Source organism: Callorhinus ursinus, unplaced genomic scaffold (assembly GCF_003265705.2).
Source record: "Callorhinus ursinus isolate GAN/ISIS: 27379988/994484 unplaced genomic scaffold, GSC_fseal_2.0 scaffold1, whole genome shotgun sequence".
NCBI lineage: Eukaryota > Metazoa > Chordata > Mammalia > Carnivora > Otariidae > Callorhinus > Callorhinus ursinus.
Window position 1 is genome coordinate 68,669,887 of NW_027397063.1, and position 21,930 is coordinate 68,691,816.

Genomic DNA, 21,930 nt, shown 5'->3' on the forward strand with positions numbered 1-21,930 from the left:
CAAGCAACACAGAATCAAAAAGTAGACTATGTTCATGAATACTGACATTGAAGTAGTTTCTTTCAAGCTTCGCAGATTTACAGTTGTGAGTAAGTACACCAGGATTAAGTTTCTGTCATCATTTTCTGGCTGTTCTTTGTTGCTGCCATACACCCAGGGCTTGTCTGCCTGTTGCATAATCTGAGGCTGTTTATAATTTTTCTTGGATTTCAGTTGTTCCCAGGTCTTTTTATCCTGAGTCCTATGGAGTGCAGAACTACCTCGGTGAATAAGGATTAATTTCGGGAGAAAAGTACTGTTTCACATTAACTTATTTACTGAGAGAGTATTTGGGCAAGAAGAAGATGAGCAGCCAGGCAGTTACTTCACAGGAAAGACAACAGACTAGACTCTGGTTCAATCGCCTCTTACCTCACTTGCACCTAGTGGGGAAACCTTGCTTTGTGGGGTTTTTTTTAAATACCCTCCTTGTGAGGTAAAGGCTTTGTTGGATAGGTAACCTCGTATTCACACATATTTAAATGAAGAATAACAACCTGTTTCATGCTTGACTGGGTGTTTTTAAAGAAGAGAGAAATGGGGGGTGACAAAATGAAAATATGAACCATATGAGTGGATCCAGGGACTAAGAAAAGCAGGTGCTGAGAGAGAGGAGGGAAGAGAAGAATGCACCTGCAGAAGCTGGAAAAAAATGGATCAGACACCAACTTGGAACTTTCTTCTCTTCACCTGTTCCATCCTTCCCATGAGTCAGCAAAATAAATGCACAGATGTTCCGCTTCTGCCACCAAGGTTCACTTTTCACAAAGCAAAGAACTGTCATTGGCCAGAGCATTTTTGGACTGCTGACAGTAAAGAAGGTCTTATTTTCTAATCTCATGGAAGCAAAACTGGAAAGAATGTTACAAAATCTTGGTTAATCACTGCCCCAAGAGAGGGTGGAGACCCTAAAGATCACCTAATTTAACCCCTTTCCTGTTACATGTGGGTAAATTAAGGCTCTGAGAGGGGAAATGAGTATCTTCCAAGGACACACAGCAAACTGAAGACAAAATAGAGATGGAGAATTCAGACTTTTCTTTTTCCCAGAAGCAGAGGCTTCATATTGCATTTTTAAGTAGTCATACTCCTTTAACTAGGATTAATAAGAGCCATGCTCTGCCTGATTAGGGTGAATGAGCTAAAGAGAGCACACCCCCAACCCCAAGCTGCCTCTCCATGCTATACCCATGGCAATCACCTCCCAGTACCCTGCTGCTTCCATTTCTGAACCTAAAACACTTCCTAAGAACTCAAGCAAACTTCACAGTTCTCTCGGTTTAGAATAAAATGCATAGTATCAAGATGCACATCTGATTTTAATCCCCCAAATCTGTTTCCATCATCACTGATAAAGCCTTGTGTTTATATAATACCTTCCCCCAAGAAGCCCAGGGTGATTTATGAACATTATCTCATTACATCAGAAGTAATTATCCTAAGAGATAAGTGGGCAATTTTATTCATTTTGTACACTGAATCAGACCCATTTCTCAGCAGTCCTGCAGTTCAGAGTGAGGGCTTCAAACTAGTTTTAACTGTGAACCCCCTCATTCTCTAGTGAATGCCAGCACAAATGACAGATAAAAGCAGAATTACTCTAACTCCTCCAAAATAACATAGCTCATCCACATCTAAACACAAAACTTATCTCCTTCTTGGTGCCCCTCAGGCCCTTTATAGCTAGTAGGCCATGCTGGACTGTTTACAGTTCTTCAGAGGTACCAGGTTCTCTCTTCCTTCACACATATTCTTCTCTCTGCCTGGAGCACCCTCTCCATAATCCTCCTCACTTTGTCAGCTTCTCTCGATCCTTCCAATCCCAGCTCCAGAATCCCTTCCTCAGAGAAGCCTTTCCCTGCTCTTCCCTCTCCAATGTTAAGTCTAAATCCTGTGATAAATGCTCTGGTACACTTTAGGTGATAGGCTATCTCTCAGATGGCCTCCAAAAATGTCTACTTACTGATATGCATGTCCTTATTTGACAGCCTCCCCTGGAGGGTAAGCTGGATTTGCCAACTTGCCTCCAATGAGCAGAATGTGGCAGAGATAATCACATAATGGTAATAGATGTTCCCTCTGAGATTAAGTTACTTAAAGATGGTGGCTTCCATCTTGCTCAACCTCTCTTGCTCTCTCTCACTCTCTCCCTTGCTCCCTCTAAGGGAAGCGAGCAGCCATGCTGTCAGTGGCCTTAAGCAAAGGCTCACATGGCAGGAACTGATATCTCTGGCCAACGACCAGTGAGGACCTGCACCTGCTGACATGAGTAAGCTTGAGAATCCTCCTCCTCCATTGAGCCTTGAGATGCCATGGCCCAAGCAGTCTTGATCGAAGCATTGGAGAGATCCCGAATCAGAGGACCCAGCTAAGCCACACCCATATCCCTGACCCAGGAATAATGTTTGTTATTTTACACTACTAAGTTCCAAGTTAAATCGTTACATGGCAATAGATAATTCACACAACCCATACATCTGTCCTTCAGTGCATATCTCCGTTGTAATTTTAATCTTATTGCTATGATTATTTGATTACTGTCTGATAGGGCAGAAACTCTATCAATGGCATCACAGTACCCAGCACAGCAACTGGCAATGGCAAGTGCTCAATAAATGTCAGTTACGTGAATACTTTATCTAAACATCGTCCCATACCAAGTCAGGTTCCCCAGGAAGAAAAAAAATGAAGAGCATCTTCCACTTGGAGGCCCACGGTTACCTTCTCCTACATCAGGAAAAACCAATCTAGTCACCGTGTGTCAGAGTCTACTTCAACTGAGTCCTCTCACACCCATTCCCTCCTTTTGCCACTCACTGGCCTAGTTCAGGTCTCTCCATCAGAGACTCTCTCCCCTAGCCAGCCCCTTTCTCCCACTTCTGTCTCTTCCAAACCATCTCTTACATGGCTGCCACCTTTATCTTCCTGAGCAGAAGGTCAGTGGTTTCAGGTTCCTCGCCTCCCCCCCACCGCCAAAATTCATCCCTTTACATGCTAATATGACTAAAACCCAAACTCCTCATGTTATTATTCAAAACCATTCAGAAGCTTCCACCATACTTTCCCAACAGCCAGGACCCAGCCCAATGGGAAACTTGGCATGATCTCACCAGTTGAGCATTCATCTACTTATGCCTAGACTGTACTGCTCCTCCCTATCTCTCTGCTCAAATTCGGCTCATCCTACAAAGACCTGTTCAGATTCTACCTCCTCCAGTAGACCTCCCTATACCTCATAGTAGAAATTATTTCTCCCTCTCTTATGTCCACGACACTGTTGCCTCTCCACTGAAGCATTAAACAAAGCCTGCTTAAAGCACAAGTGCCTATGTGTCTGCCTTGTTGTGAGCCTGTGAACATCTTGGGGACAGAGTCCATGTCTCGTCACTTTGTCATGCTCAATGCCTGCCACGTGGCCAGGGCTCAGGAAACACTCACTGAATGTAATTGAATTACTACTTGGAAAGAACATACCTTTAGGGGCTGCCTTCTATTTGCAACATGTTGCTGGGAGGACAGATTATTAAATCAGTGTTTTTATGTTTTGTTTTGTTTTGTTTTTTAAAAGCAAAGACCACAAACCACCTCTGAAGCCAAGAAAAAGATGCGATTGGAGGGAAATAAATCGGTACCTTTAATCCTCCACTGAGTTTGGAAAAACAACAAAATGCCAGCTTCCACCAGATCATTTCTTTTTAATTAAAAGTTAGCCAGATTCTTCTGGAGCACTCAATTTTCTGGTCAGGTCAACAAAAAGCAACCAATACCTTTCACCCCCCCCCCCACCATCCTCTGCCCCCACTCCTGGAGTTAGGCAACCCTTGGGGGCGGAATAGACTTCAGCTGTTTGCTCTGTGCTCCTAATTAGATTGTCTAGACAGGAGATGTTGCTGGAGCAATAGGAAAATATTTTACAAGGTGTTCCGCAGAACCACACTTATAACAGTGATTAGAATGCACTGACAGACGCAGAGACAGCAGAATTGGCCTGGGCCATGAGCCGGTTTCACCCAGAGCAGAGCAGAGGCACTTTGAAGCTCTTGTCTGGGAAAAAGAGGCCCAATTAGAACTCTGGGGGCACAGAGCAGCTCACTGGCCTTTGGATCCAAGGGAGCACTGCTGAGCTGATGGAGTCATGTCTAGGATGCCCTCCTGCCGCCCTGTGTGTGCTGACATTAAATCAACAGGGGGTAGCTTCTAGTTCCCGCCTCCACCAGCATCTGTACAGACAAGATGAGTGCTGGTGACCTCCGCAGGAAGTTTTCCAAGCCTCACTTCTGCAGCACTGCCTATCCCTTCTATTATGCCGAACGCAAATTTGAAACATCATGGAGAGATCAGTGTGTGATGCCTACTCTTGCAGGAAGACATTTCTTGGCATGACCTTCCTGCTCAGCTTTTGTTGGCATATCAACATGACAGCAACAATATTTTCCAGCACAAAACCTCTTTAGAGAAATTTCTCACAGGAGTAATTGATTAGGTGAAGTCATCTGGCCCTCTAAGATGAATGACTTTTGAAAACTCATTATACCAATAGAGTACCACAAAGGCACAGAATTTCAATATCAAAAACACACACAAAGGAAAAACAAAACAAAACAAAAACCAAAAACCAAAAAACTCTTATAGATTTTAGCAATGAGGAAACTGAGACTCAGCAAATGGAGGAGACATATCAGGAAAGCTATCAGGACCCAGGTCTCTGAATCCTAAACAAGCATCTTTCCACGAAACCTACTAGAGAAACAATAGGTTTGCTTCTACCATACCACATACCAGAGTGCTCATTCATACCAGATATTTTTCTGAGCATTTTAAATGTATTATCTCATTTAATTCTCAACACATACCAGTGAGAGAGATACTATTACTCTCTTCAGTTTACAAATGAGGAGACTGAGGTACAAGCTGTACCTGACCTAGGTACAGGTACATAGGTTGTTGTCCTATGTCCCTCGTAAGCAGATCTAGGATCAGTTCCCTGGGCAGCCTGACTTCAGAACCTGCTCTCTAAGTTCTAGAGTACTCTACCTCCCCATTACAGAGTTCAGACAGGGACGGAGGCAAAGAAATGAGGCCCATTTATCCTCAAAAATGACAATGCATTTGAGGAGTAGTAGGCATCGGGCCCTTGACGAAGGGGGGATTTGAAATCAGAGGACCTCAAGTTTCCAGCCCCACCACTGTCTATTTACATGATTACATACAAGTCACTTGACCACTCAATGTCACACATTCCTCATCATCAGCTCTTATGGGCATATTTTTTTTAAATGAGAGAGTTAACAAGTAAGTATGGATTTCTGGAATTCTGTAAGTGACAACTTACTTTATTTTAGCAGCTTTCAATTTACAAAACACTCTCACATTCATCATTTAAATTGACAATGACCTATGAGTTAGGCCTGGTAAGGATTTTTATTACTGACATTTTGTAGATTAGAAATTGAAAGCCCAAGAGTTAAAGCACATTGTCCAAATTTGAACAGTAAGAAAATCGGTGTGGTTAAGATTCGTCATAGCTTTAACCTATGGTTAATCTCACAGAAGCCTAGTCTTCTCTCTCTTACACTTTTTTTTTTAGATTTATTTATTTATTTGAGAGAGAGAGGTAGGGGGTAGGAGCAGAGGGAGAGAGAGAGAGAGAGAATCTTCAAGCAGACTTCAGCACTGTGTGCGCAGAGCCCAACACAGGGCTCCATCTCATGACCATGAGATCATGACCTGAGCTGAAATCAAGAGTCAGACAGACACTTAACCTACTGAGCCACCCAGGTGCCCCTCTCCTCTACTTCTCTGAAAGGTTACAGACAGGACAGGGTCATGAAAATGGGTTTGAACTTAAAATCTGAAAATAAATCCGATTATGATAGAAATAAGGTGTAGGGTTCCCATCCCGGATAAGAAACAATAACAAATGCTATGTAGTAGCAACTAGTTGCCCTAAAGGATGAAACCAGGCCTTTTACCCTTTCCTGCTTTTGTCTCTGGTTCATGCTCTGATCCAAAGAGAACTGGCCTTTATCTCACAAATACCTGATCCACAGCCTCTAGTCGTCTCTCGCCATTGGTCTCTCCTTCACATGAAGCCAAAAGGCAAGTAGCAAATAAAACAAAACAACTTTGTTTTGTGAGCACCAGCATGTGGGATTCGCTGGCACAGGTTCTGCTAAGTTCCAATAGTCCTCTTTGTGGCTTCTTAGGAGAAGCGGAGCTACATTAACAGGGGAGATTATCTTCACCCAGAGGGATGGAGAAAAGGAAAGGAGAAGAGACAGGATGAAAAACACAGAGGCAAGATCAGAGAAAGAGGAGAGGGAAGGAAGGGAAGGAGGAGGGAAAAGAGAGAGAGAAAGAAGCAAATAAAATATTATTTATCCAAAAATAACACTCGACAGGGAGTTGGAAGAACTGATTTCGAAACGCAGCTCTGATACTAAACAGCTGATGGTGCCCCAATCCCAGAACCTCTTTTGTCTTGTCTCGTCTCTAAACTGTATTCACTCAGCCGTATTTATTCTTGGGGGTTGAAGGGCAAACGGCCCAGGAGAGGTAAAAGTGTTTGGAAAACAAGGTCAGCATTACCACCTACAGCCGGAGGAGGCTGTTAAATCCCTGCATCTTATGACCAGAGAATTTTCTCTGACTCTGTCCAAGCTTTCCTCTGGAAGCGGCTTATGATTATTCAGCAGCTGATTTTCTCTTGCCTCTTCCACCTCTGCCTGCCGCTGCCTGACCTCTGACCCTATAATGGTGACTTAATGCCCAACCAAGGAGGGCCAATCGACTTGGAAACAAAGACAACAATCAAATCAACCTACTTAGTTCCATGTTAACAAAAGCCTTTATCTGGGAGAAAAATCAGAACTTGTTAACAGCTGATATCTATGAGGCGTATTACAAAATGCTTTCAAGCTATCTCATTAGAACCTTACAATAAGACTATTAATGAAGCAGAATGATGATTAATGTCACCTTTTGAGAGATGAGGAAACAAAGTTAATAGCTGTAAAATCAGGGCTGAAACGCGGGACTCCACTCCTAGTCCGGAAATCTACTATGGAGGTTTGCTAGAAAACTGAGCACTACTTAGAACACCACCCCTTCGTCACACTGTGTTCCTACTTCCTAGGGCCCAGGAAAGCCCTTCAGATTTACCAACAGGCCAGCTGTTGGCACAGGCTTTCTCTCCCTAACCCCAGAATGCAAATCTGGAGAAAGCCACACAAGTTAATTAGGAGGGCTGGAATTACATCAACTCCCTGTGGTAATAATTGGGTGCCTCGTGGGAAATAAAATAAAATATGCCATAAAAAATGAAATTTGTCTGGTAAAACTAATGAAAGAAGGGAGATGAAAGATGAGAGAATGTGGGAATAGTATGAATATGCAGATTTCTTATTTTTCAAAATGGAGGTTCAGTGTAAGCTATTTAAGATGACCCATCAAGTGGAAACATATTATTTAAATAACCACTGAAGTAACTAAAAATAATCAGTATAGGCATGTTTTTAAAAAAATGAACGACGGAGAAGTACAAAAAAGACGATGAAAGAAATGACTTCTTATTTGTTAATGTAAATGGGTTCATATTAGGAAGTCACTAGATATTGGTCGAAAAGGCTAGGATAAAAATACTATGCTAAGTTACACTTACAGTCATCCATAGAAAAAGATAGACTATAAACCTTCTTGTTAAAAGAAAAATACACTCGGGGTGCCTAGGTGGCTCATACAGTTAAGCATCCTGTTCTTGGTTTCAGTTCAGGTTATGATCTCAGGATTGGAAGATCAAGCCCTGGGACAGGCTCTGTGCTCAGCACAGTCCGCTTGGGATTCTTTCCTCTGTTTTCCTCTCTCTCTCCCCCTCCCCCTGCTCATGCACGGGTGCTCTCTCTCTCTCTCTCTAAAATAAATAAATAAAATCTTTAAAAAAAAGAAAAATATATACTCAATGGAAGGCAAAGGAAATCTAGAAAATATGGTAATATATTTTTAAAAATACAATAACACAAAAATCAAGAGGGGAGAATGAAGATTATCACTGTCATATCATTATATGTAAGTAGGTTCATCTTACCAATTTAAAGAAAAGACCCCCAGGTTGGATCACAAAGTAAAATTCAATTATATGCTGTATAGAAGAACATTTGAAAAACAAAGAGACTCAGGTTTATAGTAAGAACTAGGCAAATATATATGAAGAAAATGCAAAGAAAAACAACTTAAGGTTTACAATATTCACCAGACAAGAACAAAAACAGTCAAGGCACTAAAGAAGATAAACTTTATAAGGAAAAGATTGTAATCTAAAATAAATAATCAAATTCTGTAAGTGTTCCTACATCAAACAAGACAGTATCAACATTCATAATGTAAAGTCACAAAAGTAAGGAAAAAAAACCATAGTAATTAAGGAAAATTTAATTCTCCTCTCTCAGTCTATGACAGATCAAGTAGCCAAAAAATAATAATAATTGATTAATTAATTAATAGGCAAAGACAGAGAAGACATATAAAATAGCATAATGATAGTGGATCTGAGTACCAGTTATCAAATTCTCTACATAGAAGCAGAGACTGCACATTCAAGTATTTATGAAATGTGGATAAAAATTAACTATTTAAATTTAAATGTAAAAATATTCAGTAAATCCAAAAACACAGAAATAGAGAAGACATTCTCTAAAAACAATGTATAAAACTAGAAATTAATAATATATTTCAAAGGAGTCAAAACCTTCCAACTTAAAAAAAAAAGTTGCCTTAATCATATCCTTGAATCAAAGATAAAACAAACAAAAATAAAAGGGCATATGAAATATAATAAAACATTATATCTGGTAAAGCATAATTAAAGAAAATTTAATATTCATAAAACGTATGTATCTAAAATAAAACAACTCTAAACTTTAAGTGAAAAAGTTCCAAAATGCACAACAGAATATACACAAATAGAGCACTAGGAAATACAGATACAAATATAAAAAACAATAAATGGGAAAATGAATTCTTCTATAGTGAACAAGTACACTCAAGAGGTGGTACTTTGAAATAAACTATTAGCTACTCAAATCCCCACATAAGGAAAAAAGTATTACATCTAAAATAATTTTTTATTATTCTTTTAATCATCTATTTTCTTACTTCTCTCAGTTCAATGAAAATTTAGAAACCTGAATAAAATGGAATGATTTTCTAGTAAAAAAATAAATTAAAGAAACTGTAAAGAGAATGTCTAAACATGCCAATACGATAGTGAAAATCGAGAAAGTTGTAGTGCTACTCGTCCTTAAAAAGCACCAGGTCCTTCCATGTTCATAGGTGAAATATACCAATCATCTAGGTAAAAGATAAATCCATTTCTTTACTTGGTAAAATCAAGAGAGGGGGAAAGAAAAAAAAAACATTGTCTTTTAAAAATTATCTAATATTAATACCAAAATCTGCAAAGACAGACCAATAGAAGAAAACTAAATATCAATCAAATTTATGAATATTGATACAAAAAACACTTTCAAAATTTGCAGTGAATAGTCAATGGAATATTAAATTATAACATAATAATTCCAAGTGGATTTGTACCTTGAATGTACAAAAATGTTTCAGTGTTAAGAAATGTGTGACATAACTCATGATATTAATTAGATCTAAGGAGAAAAATAAATAATATCTCCAAAGATGCCTTTTATAAAAGCATTCAGAGAAATTCAATATCTAGGCATAGATGCCCAGCAGACTAGCTCTTCTGAAGATAACAACTAGAAATTCTGCACAAAATAGAAAAAACAAACCGAAAGACCCATCCTCCTCCCCATAAAAATTATACCTATGGCTTTAGAGAGTGAATAAAGGAAATCTCCACAATGCCAGGAGGAACAAATTTGAAAGTAATCAGTATACCAAGAACCAACAAAATATGACCTATCGTTAAAAAGGACCATCAATGGAGGCAATCCATTGATGACCCATAAGCTTGAGATGACCCATAAGTTGGAACTATCAGGAAGAACTTTAAAGTAATTATTGTAATTACGTTAAGATAAAGGAAAATATACCCATAAAGAAAAGAAAATACATGAAGTCTTTTAAGAGAAATAGAAAATATAAAAGAGGACTAAATGGATGCTTTAAAACAAAAAGAACAATTGAAATAAAAAAATACTTGATAGACTTAATAGCAGAATGAAATGACAAAGGAAAATGTCAGTAAATGTGAAGTTGCATCAATAGAAATTGCCAATCTGAAGATGAGATAGAGAAGAGACTAGGAAAAAATAGAGACTCAGATACCTGTGGGATGATGCCAAATTTCTGTTATACATATAATTGAAATATCAGAAAGAAAAAAAACCACAGAGAATGGGACAAAAAAAGTTTTAAAAAGTAATAACCTTAAATTTTCCAAATTTGTTGAAAGGCACAAATTTTAAATGCAAGAAGCTCAGGGAATCCCAAACAAGATTAAATACACACACACACACACACACACACACACACTTAGGCACATCACAGTCAAACTTCTGAAAACTAAAAAGTAACATGTGAAAGCAGCAAGAGACTACACAGAATAGCAGTTCAAGTAACTGTGAACTTCTCTTCTAAAATTACGGAGGCCAGAAAACAGTGGAACAACATCTTGAGAGTGCTGAAAGAAAAGAAAATGTCAAGTCAGAATTCCCTAACTAAAGAAAATGTTCTTCAAGAATGAAGGCTAAATAAAAATGTTTAAAAAATATATATCACCAGTAGATTGCAGTACAAGGAATAGTAAAAATTAATTTTTCATATCGATGGACTATGGCATCAAAAAGAAATCTAAATCTTCTGGAACAAATGAAGAATATCAGAAATGAAAATATCTATTTAAATACAAAATACAATTATATATCCTAATTTCTTTGAAATACATACAACTTCTTTTTTAAAAAACGATTTCATTTATTTATTTAGAGGAGAGAGCATGAGCACAAGTGGGGGGGGGGCAGAGGGAGAGGTAGAAGCAGACCTGCCCATGTTGAGCAGGAAGTCTGATGTGGGGGCTCTATCCCAGGACCCTGAGATCATGACCTGAGCCAAGGGCAGACACTTAACCAACTGAGCCACCCACATGCCCCACATATAATTTCTTAAAGCAAAGTTTATAACATTATTGTGTGGGTTTTAAAAGGCACATAGAAGTAATATGCATGACAACTGCACCATGAAGGTCAGTGAGGAGGGGGTGTAAATACTGCTACATGCATGTTGTACATGTGTATGTATGTAGGTAGGTATATATTTAATGTATATTATGATGTTTTGACATATTAAGGAAGCCTTTCTGTCTGGGGAGAGACTGCCCCTCTTGGAGCTAGCCAATTCTTAGAGATAGCAAAGGGCCCAACCCAGAGCACACCATTGATATGCATATAAAACAACCCAGAACCATACCTCTTCTATCTGGTCCATAAACACCATGAGGCAACATTCTTCTGCCTTAGTCAATCCAGGGTCAGGTACTAAGAAACAATGGATTACCCCTATGGCTTAAAGTCCACCAAAATTATTAAAACTAGCCACTCCCCAAATTGATTACCCAGTCATGCCTTGCCCTTCCTGTGGAAACTCCAGTGAAGGCTATGGTCTAAGTTTTCCCATAGCTCCTGCCCTTTCAGCCTCCTGACCAACACTGGTGACTTCCCCTGTGGCCCTATGTGGCATATGGTGACCCCCTATCTTGGACCTGTGATTATAATAAACTTCTTTCTTCTAAGCTGCCCTCTCATTTTCTCCTGTGGCCACACCAACTTTATTATACCATATCCAACATTTACATTCCTAGAACAATATGTTTACAAGGTTTCTGTTTGAAGTGTAGCCTTACAATATTACCTCTAAGTAGACTGTGAAAAATTAAAATACTTATAATTCCTTCAGCAATGGTTCTCAATATGGAGTGATTTTGCCCTTAGGGTACATTGGCAATGTCTGGGGACATTTTACGATTATCATAACAGAAGCAGGGTACTACTGGCATCTAGTGGGTATAAGCCAGAGTTACTGTTAAACATCCTACAATGCACAGAACAGCTTCCCACACCAAAGAATTGTCCTGCCCAAAATGTACACAGTGCTGATGTTGAGAAACTCTGCCTAAAGCAACCACAAAATTATATAAAATGTTATAGCTAAAAAGCCAACAGAAATATTAAAATTCAATTAGGAAGACTTAAATAATTAAAAAGGTGGTTGAAAAGATGATATAGGAATAAAAACTAGAAAGGGGAAACGGAAAACAAATAATAAGTAGACTCAACTTCAATCAGATTAAGTTATATAAAATGTAAAGGAACTAAACATTCCAATTAAAAGGCAGAGATTATCAGAGTGGATTAAAAGCATGACTCAATTATGTGATCTCTATAACAAATGTCTTTTGAATACAAAGACGTGGACAGCAGATGGATGAAAAAAAGATTTACTATGCAAAATAATAAGTATTAAAATGATGGAGTGGATATAATAATATTAAATATAAAAATAAATTTCAACACATAGAATGCTGCTAGAGATAGAGGAACAAACATTTCATCATGAAAAAAAGCTCAATTTTTCAGGAAGACATATTAATCATAAATGTATATGTACATAATAACAGACTCCCAAAATACATGAAGCAAAAAATAATAAAATTAAAGAGGCAAGAAGAAAACCCCATGATGATAGTAGATTTCAACATTCCTTTCTCAATAACCAATAAAAAGCTAGACAAAAATCAGTAAAAATACAGATAACCTAAACAATGCTGTCAAACATAATGAACTAATTGATATTTATAGAAAACTACATACAAAATTATTTTCCAATGAACATGATCATTCACAAAGATATACTATCGTTCAATCAGTAAAAGAAGTCTCAATATATTTATAAAGATTAAAATCAAGGCTGTATGTTCTCTAAATTAAAATTAAATAATACTAAAATCTTAAGAAAACTCAAAATATTTGGAAATTAGCCAATACAACTTCTAAAGTATTCATGGTTCAAAGAAGAAAGCACAAGAAAAATTAGAGACTACTTCTTGCTGAATGATAATAGAAGCACAACATATCAAAATCTGTGAGATCCAGTAAAGGATATACAATTTATGATAAATGTACACATGCAGATATTTACTTACAAATACGTATAAATACACATAAATACACACAAAAACATTTGTGTTCTTGTATATTTGCACACTATTTCTTTAAAACAACAACAACAACATGTAATTACCGGCTATTACCTAGGGAGATAATGCTTGAGAAGTGAGAGTCTAGGGTGAGAGAGAGATTTCCTGAAAATAAACATTTTAAGATGTTTAAAAATATATTTACAATTGCTTATAAAATTGAAAAATCCACCAGTTCAAAAATTCAGCAAACTAAATCAATTTGTTGCATCTTACATCCATGAAAAGTAAATTAAAAAACAGATCTTTGATACGGTGTGTTTTTTGTAAGGAAACCAACCACTTGATTGAACTGTGCTTTTTTCAACATTGTAGAAATGTTTTCCTGCTCTTACTATGTGCCAGGCCAAGGCCACGTGTTTAACGATACAAAACTAAACAAACAAAAAAATGTACTTGCCCTCAAAGAGTTCACCATTCAATGGGAGAAGCTCACATTCAAAGGCTGTCCTTCGGGCTTAGATATAAAATATTTAGGAAAGGCAGTTCCTTCCAAGACCATAAGAAGAGCTTAGTTCAGCAACCCTTCTCTACAGATCTCATCAGGTATATTGATGAATGTCAACATCTCTGAGATGGTTGATGTCATCTCCACTAAGCTCCCAGGGAAGATCTCAAACAGACTTCTTTTAAGAGCTATTATCCATCATAGATTCTGTCCACTCAGCTTTACAGAATAATTTCAATTTCCAAACGCATTACACTTTTTTCCACCTCTACGCCTTTGGCTGTGCTGTTCCTTCAGCTTGGAATGTTAAACTTTGTTCTCCTTCTTTGGCCAACTCCCACCCAATGTCAAATATAGGCTCAAATCCTTCTCCAGGAAAGCCTCTCTGATTCTCTGCCACACAAATTAGGTTGAGAATATTTCCTCCATGCTCCCACAGCTCTTTCCACCTTACATTCAACTATTTATTTCTCATGTTCTCATATTAAAGTACAAATTTACTTAAAGTTGTATCCCTGGTGTCCAACATACAGTAGAAACTCAATAATTGATTAATTCAGCTGTAGAGCTTTACTTTTCTCCCTTCACCCAGCTTATCATTCTAAACTGAACTTTGTGATTGACTCCCTACATGACATAGCCCCACCGAACCACTTTTCCAAATCTAAGGCATCACACTCACTTGTCCAGTGACATCCCAGGGAAGACAAACTCGCCCAGGCAGATTCGGTAGACAGAGCTCAGGGGAATCCGTTGCAACTGCACACAGCTGAGCATGATAAAGTCATATTTACAGATCAAGAGAGTCTTGTCTGTGACCAGCAAAATCCTCTCCTTCTCATTGTTCCAGTGGTCTATCCTGTAGGAATTATCACAGAAAATAAGAGTTGATGTCATGGTCTTTCCAAGTTAGAGATAATGGCACTCACTGAAACATCCCTACTAACACAGAAAATAGGGAGCTTTGATCACCTCAGAAGAGGGGTTGAGGAATACCTAATGCCATCCTCTCTCAGTCCAGTTCCATGACCAAGGGAGGAGGGAAGATGGAAGATTGCAGAAAATATATGATTCCAGAGATGAGTACCCATGAAGGGATCCATGAGGGGAATGACAAGTTTGTACCATGTTGGCAGCTACCTGATTCATGTTCCTTCACATCTTCCCTGTTCACTAGAAAACCTTCATCTTCCTCCAAGGACACCAAAACATCTATGTTTCTAACTCAATTCTTACCACAAACCTTACTCACCACACACTTGTTTTTTCTAATCCCCAAAAGTTAGGTTGCTGAGTGGAGATGAAATGGAGACTAACACAGGTGCACTCATCCCCAAGCCATCATTGCGTCTGTTCATCCTATCATAACCTTGAACAAGTGTAGTGGTGTTCTTATGAGCCAAGGACAAAGTAGACACTAGATCAGTGTTTACTACATTGATTTGCTTTGGCCTTGAGACCCTTTCAGGGCATGCATGGAAAATTCTGACTCAACAGAATCTCCACCAGAGAAAACAGGAAGAAATCCAAACAGTGGTGTCTGGTTAGAAGGAAGTGCACATGGTCTGTAAATCCTCTCACCCACAGCACTTTTGCTGTTTATCTACTATAGTCTTTAGGATAGAGCACTCATGACTTTTATTAGAATTATTTCTGTACATGTTTTGTTTTCCCTAAGAGACTTGTAGAGGATGATCTGTGACTGATTCATACCTGAATCCTCATGACACAGAATCAATCTAATGTAAAGACAGAATGGGCATCTTATTCCCCCCCATTCTCACAGAGTAACCACAGTGCTATTTTTAAAATGCAAACAGAATGACATCGCTCCCCTGTTTATTTTATTAAATAGCATCTCTTTGATCTTAGGAGCAAATCCAAGTTACCTGTGGACTACAGCATTATCTCATAGCAAGCTAAGAACCTCAACTGTCCAAATCATAGTCAAATGCCCCATGCAAAGAGTATTTCTTCAGTTTCTGTATAAACTTGGCTCTCTATCATGCTCTCTCAAAGTATCCAAACCCATTGTTTTTTGTTAGAAGGAATGATATGTAAAACATTTAGAAGTAAGTACCATGTGGACACTGACTGATCAGAATGGACAGCATAGTACAGAGGGAGGACAATGCCAGTCAGTGTGAGCTCAGTGTCTTGTGTGTGTGTGTGTGTGTGTGTGTGTTTGCGTGTGTGTGTGGGGGGGTATGTGTGTGTTCCATGGTGTGTGTGTGTTCCATGAAGGCAGAGACTGTGTCCCTTGGGCTACTCACTCTATCCGGTTCCTGTCAAATAGCCTACACTAAATAAGTATCTCTTGAGTGAACAGATGAGTGCTAATCAAAAATTTTGAAGGTTGTTCGGCTAGATGAGGGTGGGAGTGAAAACTTCCAGCTCTATAATTTACTAACTCTGCAAGATAGGATATTTGACCTGTCTTTGGCTCATGTTCCTTATCTGTGAAATGGAGACAATACTAGCACTCATCTAAGTTTGGGGAGAGGATTAGGGGAAATGATTCTCAATCAGTGCTCTATAAATCAGCTATTATTATCAGTGGCAGGGACCTCAGTCACAAAGGAATTTTGGGCAACCCAGATATATGCCATTCCCCAGTATAGCATAACCTAAACAAAGACAAGTAAGACAAGTCAGAAGTTAAATCAGTGCAAGGAACAGTAGACGTGTGAAAGAGAGAAAAAAGGATAAAAGAGAAGAAAAGAGAGAAAAGCAGAAAAAGGAAAAACAAGAAGGCTGGGATCACTGATAGAGGCCCTACTGTACGGTGGCCATGAGGTGGTATCAGTACTAGTTCTACATCCCCCACAACCCTTTGAAGAAAATCACATCTGAAGTCAGTCAACTATAATATGATAGTAGATAGTAGAATATGGTGTACAGTCTGAGAGATCTGGTTTAAATCCTGGTTCGACTGTGTCCATCCACTCCAATAACACTGCCATACTCAACTCCTGACGCACAGAGAAAAGGAAGGAATTCTAGATAATCTGTTTAACACTCTCAGTCTTAGTCAGAAAGACACCGGGGACTCTGAAATGTCTTATCAGATATCTACATAAATTTCTCTAAATAGCTTGCATCTACTTAGCAGCAAGTTAAAAAGCTGCTGCCTAATAAACCAGACTTGGTTTTAGTCTAAAAAAACCACAGCTTTTGGTTGAATGGTTTTACTGAAAATGTCAGCACTCCATAATGAGATTTATTTTAAAAGGTAAAGGATTTGGGAAAAAAGAGAATTCTTTTTAGGAACACAGAGTGCTCTGCTGTGACACAGATTCTGCATAATTTACATGTCGGGAAAGTCTGAATTCAAGTAAACACACAGATTTATAAATAGTTTGGGGCCACATCTCTAGCTCCTGGGTGGTATATGTATTTATTTAGACTTCAATCACACCTTTTTCCCCAAATAACTCATGCAAAAAACATTGAATTTCATATTCCCAATATTAACATAATTGAAGTTGGGTTGGCAACAATATCCACAACAAATATAGGGATAGGAGTAAAAGTAACATATTATGGAGATTTACAAAGTCCTTGGATATTGATGGTCCTTTTAATCCTCACAACAACCCTTTGGACTGGATGTTATTACCCTCATTTTAAAGACAAGGTAGAGAGACACAAAACCCAGCCATGGTATGAGCTTTCTTCCCACTACCATCCACCTCCAAATAGAGGGTCCTTCAGTTGGTATGAGAATGTGATAAAACCCACTTCTGGAAGGAGCTGATGTGATGATATATACCACTCCTGGGACTGTGCTCTCTGGGAAACCTTTCCCCTGAGGAAACACCTATCATTGTCCCTTTCAGACCTTGTTCCCCCTCCAGTGTTCCCAATGTTGGAAAGGAACCCTCCTTCCAGTTATACAAGCCAGAGACTTAGGAGGGAGTCATTCTGAACTCTCCCTTTTCCTCACCTCACCTGCCAGGTCCTAAACATTTGACTCCAAAAATATTTCTCAACACCGCCCACTTATCTCCATCTTGACCTTCACAACCCCAATCCAGTCTTCCCTCATCTCCTGCTTAGACTATTTCAATCACCCTCTTACAAGGTTTGGACTACTAGTCACCTAGACCCATTTTACCTACCTCTGCTCTTGTTCCTTCCTAACCTCTCCACCATACTGCAATGAGGGGGACCTTTTGAAAAAAACAAATCTGGCCCCCACCTCTCCACTTTAGCTTCAAACATTTCCACAGTTCCCCAGAGCTCTTCTAAGAAATGACAAAAGTTCTTCACCTGGTCTAAGATGCTGTCCACGGTCAAGCCCTACCTACTTCTTCAACCTCATCCCAGGCCAAGACTCTGCACTCATTCTTCTTGATCTTTCAGTTTCTTGCATTTAACATGCCCACTCCTACTAAAGGGACTTTGCATATGCTGCTTCCTCCTGAGGTTCTTTACCTAACTGCTATAGTGCTGAGCTCAATTACTCCTTGCTCAGGCAAGCTTTCCCAGACCTCTGTGACTACTTCTGTTCTTTCTAATGTACACTTACATAACACCACACATTTCTCCTTCATAGTATTTATCCCAGATACAATTTTACAGTTATTTCTATGATGACCTAATTAGTGTCTGCCTCCTCTCCTATACTATAAATGCCACAAAGACAGTCAGTTCTTCACATCCTGTCTCCAAGGTTGCATGTGTCCAAAAAGTATTTCTGAAATGAATTAGTAAAGAATGAACAATCCTTGTGCTGTGCAGCCATATGCCTTGGCTCATGCTGTTCGGGAATCCTATCCTCACGTTTACACATTGAAATACTCCCCCATAAAATAGCACAGTTTCAAAAACTAATCAGTAACATTGGGAAAATGTTCATGCCTTTAAAGTCAGAAAGAGAGGATACAAAATGTTACTTTCAGGATACTTCCAACTTTGTAACAACAAATCCATAGATCAAAATGGTAACAGTGATTATTTCTGAGTGCTGGGATTTCACATGACTTCCATTTCTTTTCATGATTTTATTAGCCAGTGTTTAATTTCTTTTGGCAATGAACATATTCTACTTTTATGATAAAGAGATACTTTTTTTTAAAAAAAAATAATCTCACCTATCCTTCAAGTCCCCAGTTTAAATGCTATCTATTTCATGGAGACTCACCTTCACCAGTCTCCAGCCCAGCCCCCACAAAGTAGATGCCGTCTTTCTTTGCATTAAATACACAGAAGCTTTTTATCAGAGCCTCAGCTGAAGCTCAAGTCACAATCTGCTCTATATTACAGTGATGTCTGTCTCCAGAATATCCTCTTGTTGCCGCACATTTGATGAGAGACACCCTAGTGTAGAGAGGTGTTTTGGTCCTGTTCGCGTCCCCTCACTATGCCCAACACAGAGCCCAGAGAGATCATGGTCTTAGCAAGTGAGCAGAGCATGAAAAACTAAAACCATAAGATTCATCCTCTTAGCTGTGAGACCCAGTGTCCCCTGACAGAGGATTTGTCACATCCCCTGTTGCCACTGCTGTTCCTCAGCACTAGCGTCATTTCCCTATTTGATGAAGGGCCCGGACACCCCAGTATAAAAGGGAATCTAGGAACTCCGTGAGATTTGTGGTTTCCTGGGATGACAACAGTTTTGCCAGCAGAGGGCAACAGCGAACCAGCAATGACCGGCAACCGGTCAGAGCAAGTTTCCAGGGCTCCCATCCAGTCACTCAAACCATCCAGATGCTTTCCCAGTGGCCACAGCCCTACCCCAACAATACTTTCAGTTGCTCTTTTAAGGCTGTGTCACATCAATTTGTGGTTTTGAAATTATTTTCCTCCAAAAATGTTTTTTTCTAACATTATTCCACCATACTTACACACATGCACGCGTGCGTGCGCGCGCGCGCACACACACACACACACACACACACACACACACACCATCCAATAGAAAGAGCTTCCCTAATATTGAATAGAGTGACTATACCTGGTTAACAAATCCATCTTCCTTCGTGTGCCCCTCCAGCCTCTTAGCATAGCCCAGACCTTAAAAGAGGAAGACAGTTTCTTGGCTAGCCAGAAATCGGCAACCCAGGAGGAAAACACTGAATCATTCATTCCACACATATTCCCTGAGCACCCACTGGGTTCCAGGCCCTGAAGAGAATCCAATTTGGGTTTGCTCTTGAAACATAAACAGATGAAAAATGCATAGCATTGAAGCAAAGCAATTTCCCTCCCCCTGAGTTAAGTGAAGTCTTAAAAAAACCTTTAGCTAAATAATCCACATTAAATTCTTTCAATCATTTGGTTTTTCTTTCCTGGGGCCTCTCCAATTTGTTTAAAATAGGGGACCCTCCAAGTAAACACAGTATTCTAATAAAAACCCAATACCCACAAACCTTCTTTGTTCTCAGATCCCCTGACCTGACTTCCTGTGGTTCGGTTTTCTCCCCACTACCCCACAGAGCCAGGCATATTCCAAGTTCTGTGGTGGCTACTGGGAATAGTGAGAAGAGTATTCTGCTCTTAAGGAATACACAATTCTCTAAGATGTGAGATGAAACCATGTAGAGAAGAGCTAATATGGCACCCAAACGTGTGACGAGATTTTATAATTTTAACACAAGTCCACAGACTCAGGTCTCTAGATTTCCAGTCCACTGTTCACAGGGCTGAGGAAAAGGAACCCCGGGCATCTATCTATTTGATGCCCTTGAAGAATATTCTTTGATCAACACTTCATTTCCTGCTGTTAGGTGGAAGATCTCTGTGTTGAAAAAGCACAAGTTGCAAAACGGGAATGATTCTTTGGAATGAACACATGCAAAAAGTTTTCAGGAGGATTAAGTTTTTTTTTTTTTTTAACACTTCCTTAATGTATACCCCTGTAGGATAGACAAAGTGTCCCCATAAAACATAGATAGGATGGACCTAGAAACATCCATTCACGTATCCACAAAGACTATTTTTTTCCTGAATAAGTGAAAACAATGGCCATTTTTTTCCTCAGAAAATGGAGTTTTTGAGTTCTAAAAAATATAATAAAACTATAAATAATGAGCTTTACTTAGGAAACTATACATATATATACAATTTATATGTGTGTATGTGTATATGTATGTATATCCATATATATACATACATATATGACAATTCTGAAGCTTCTGAGATCTGCATGCATATGAATAATTCTGCCATGCATTTATCTTAGGTTATAATCAAAAGCCTTTACTTATTGGGGGTCTTCTCTGGATCAGGTACTTTGCCAGATATTATACAAATATTACCTGTTTTAATCTCCATCAAACAGTCTGGATGAGTACTGGTGAGGAAGCGGAGACTCAGGGAGGTACAACAGACTGGATATTTATTTCCCCTCAAAATTCCAATGTGGAAGCCCTAACTTCCAAAATGATGATCGTAAGCAGTGGGGCCATTGGGAGGTGATTAGGTGCAAATGAGTTCACGGAGATGGAGCTCCCACGATGAGATCACTGTCCTTATAAGAAGAGGAAGAGGGGCACCTGGGTGGCTCAGTCGTTAAGCGTCTGCCTTCGGCTCAGATCATGATCCCAGGGTCCTGGGATCGAGCCCCACATCCGGCTCCCTGCTCGGCGGGAAGCCTGCTTCTCCCTCTCCCACTCCCCCTGCTTGTGTTCCCTCTCTCGCTGTGTTTCTCCCTGTCATAAAAATAAATAAAATCTTAAAAAAAAGAGGAAGAGACAGAACTTCCTCCCTCCAGGATGTGAGGATACAATGAGAAGGCAAGCCAGGAAGAGAGGCCTCACTGAGAACCAAATCTGTGGGCACTTTATCTTAGACTTCCCAGTCTCCAGAACTGTGAGAAATAAATGTCCGTTGTTTAAGCCACCAAGTCTATGGACATGTTGTTACAGCAGCCTAAGTTGACTAACACAAGAAGCTAACATGCTCCAAATAACACAGCCAGGATTCATCCAAGGTATGTTTCACTTTAAACCCTTATGCTCTCCTCTTTACCAAACCACCATTCATTTGGAAGGAAATGAAATCTCTTCATGTAATCAATTAATATTGCTGAGTGTCTATACACTTGATGCTTGAACAACATAGGTTTGAACTGTGTGTGTCCACTTATATGCAATTTTTTTTTTGGTAAATATAGTACAGTACAGTAAATGTATTTTGATATTTTTTTAAAGATTTTTATTTATTTGACAGAGAGAGACACAGCAAGAGAGGGGACATAAGCAGGGGGACTGAGAGA

General features: G+C 39.2%; 1 protein-coding gene across 3 annotated transcripts in view; it reads right to left on the reverse strand.

Annotated features, from left to right (window-relative positions):
- The window catches only part of TPRG1 (tumor protein p63 regulated 1), a 219,941-nt gene that overhangs the window by 72,523 nt on the left and 125,488 nt on the right, over positions 1-21,930 (reverse strand). For 2 of the 3 annotated variants that reach the window (XM_073895678.1, XM_073895673.1), the window contains one exon: positions 14,392-14,568. The exons of the other annotated variant lie outside the window; for it this stretch is intronic. In XM_073895678.1, coding sequence (XP_073751779.1) covers positions 14,392-14,568 — 177 coding nt within the window. The remainder of the gene's footprint in view (positions 1-14,391; positions 14,569-21,930) is intronic. 3 annotated transcript variants of the gene reach the window in all.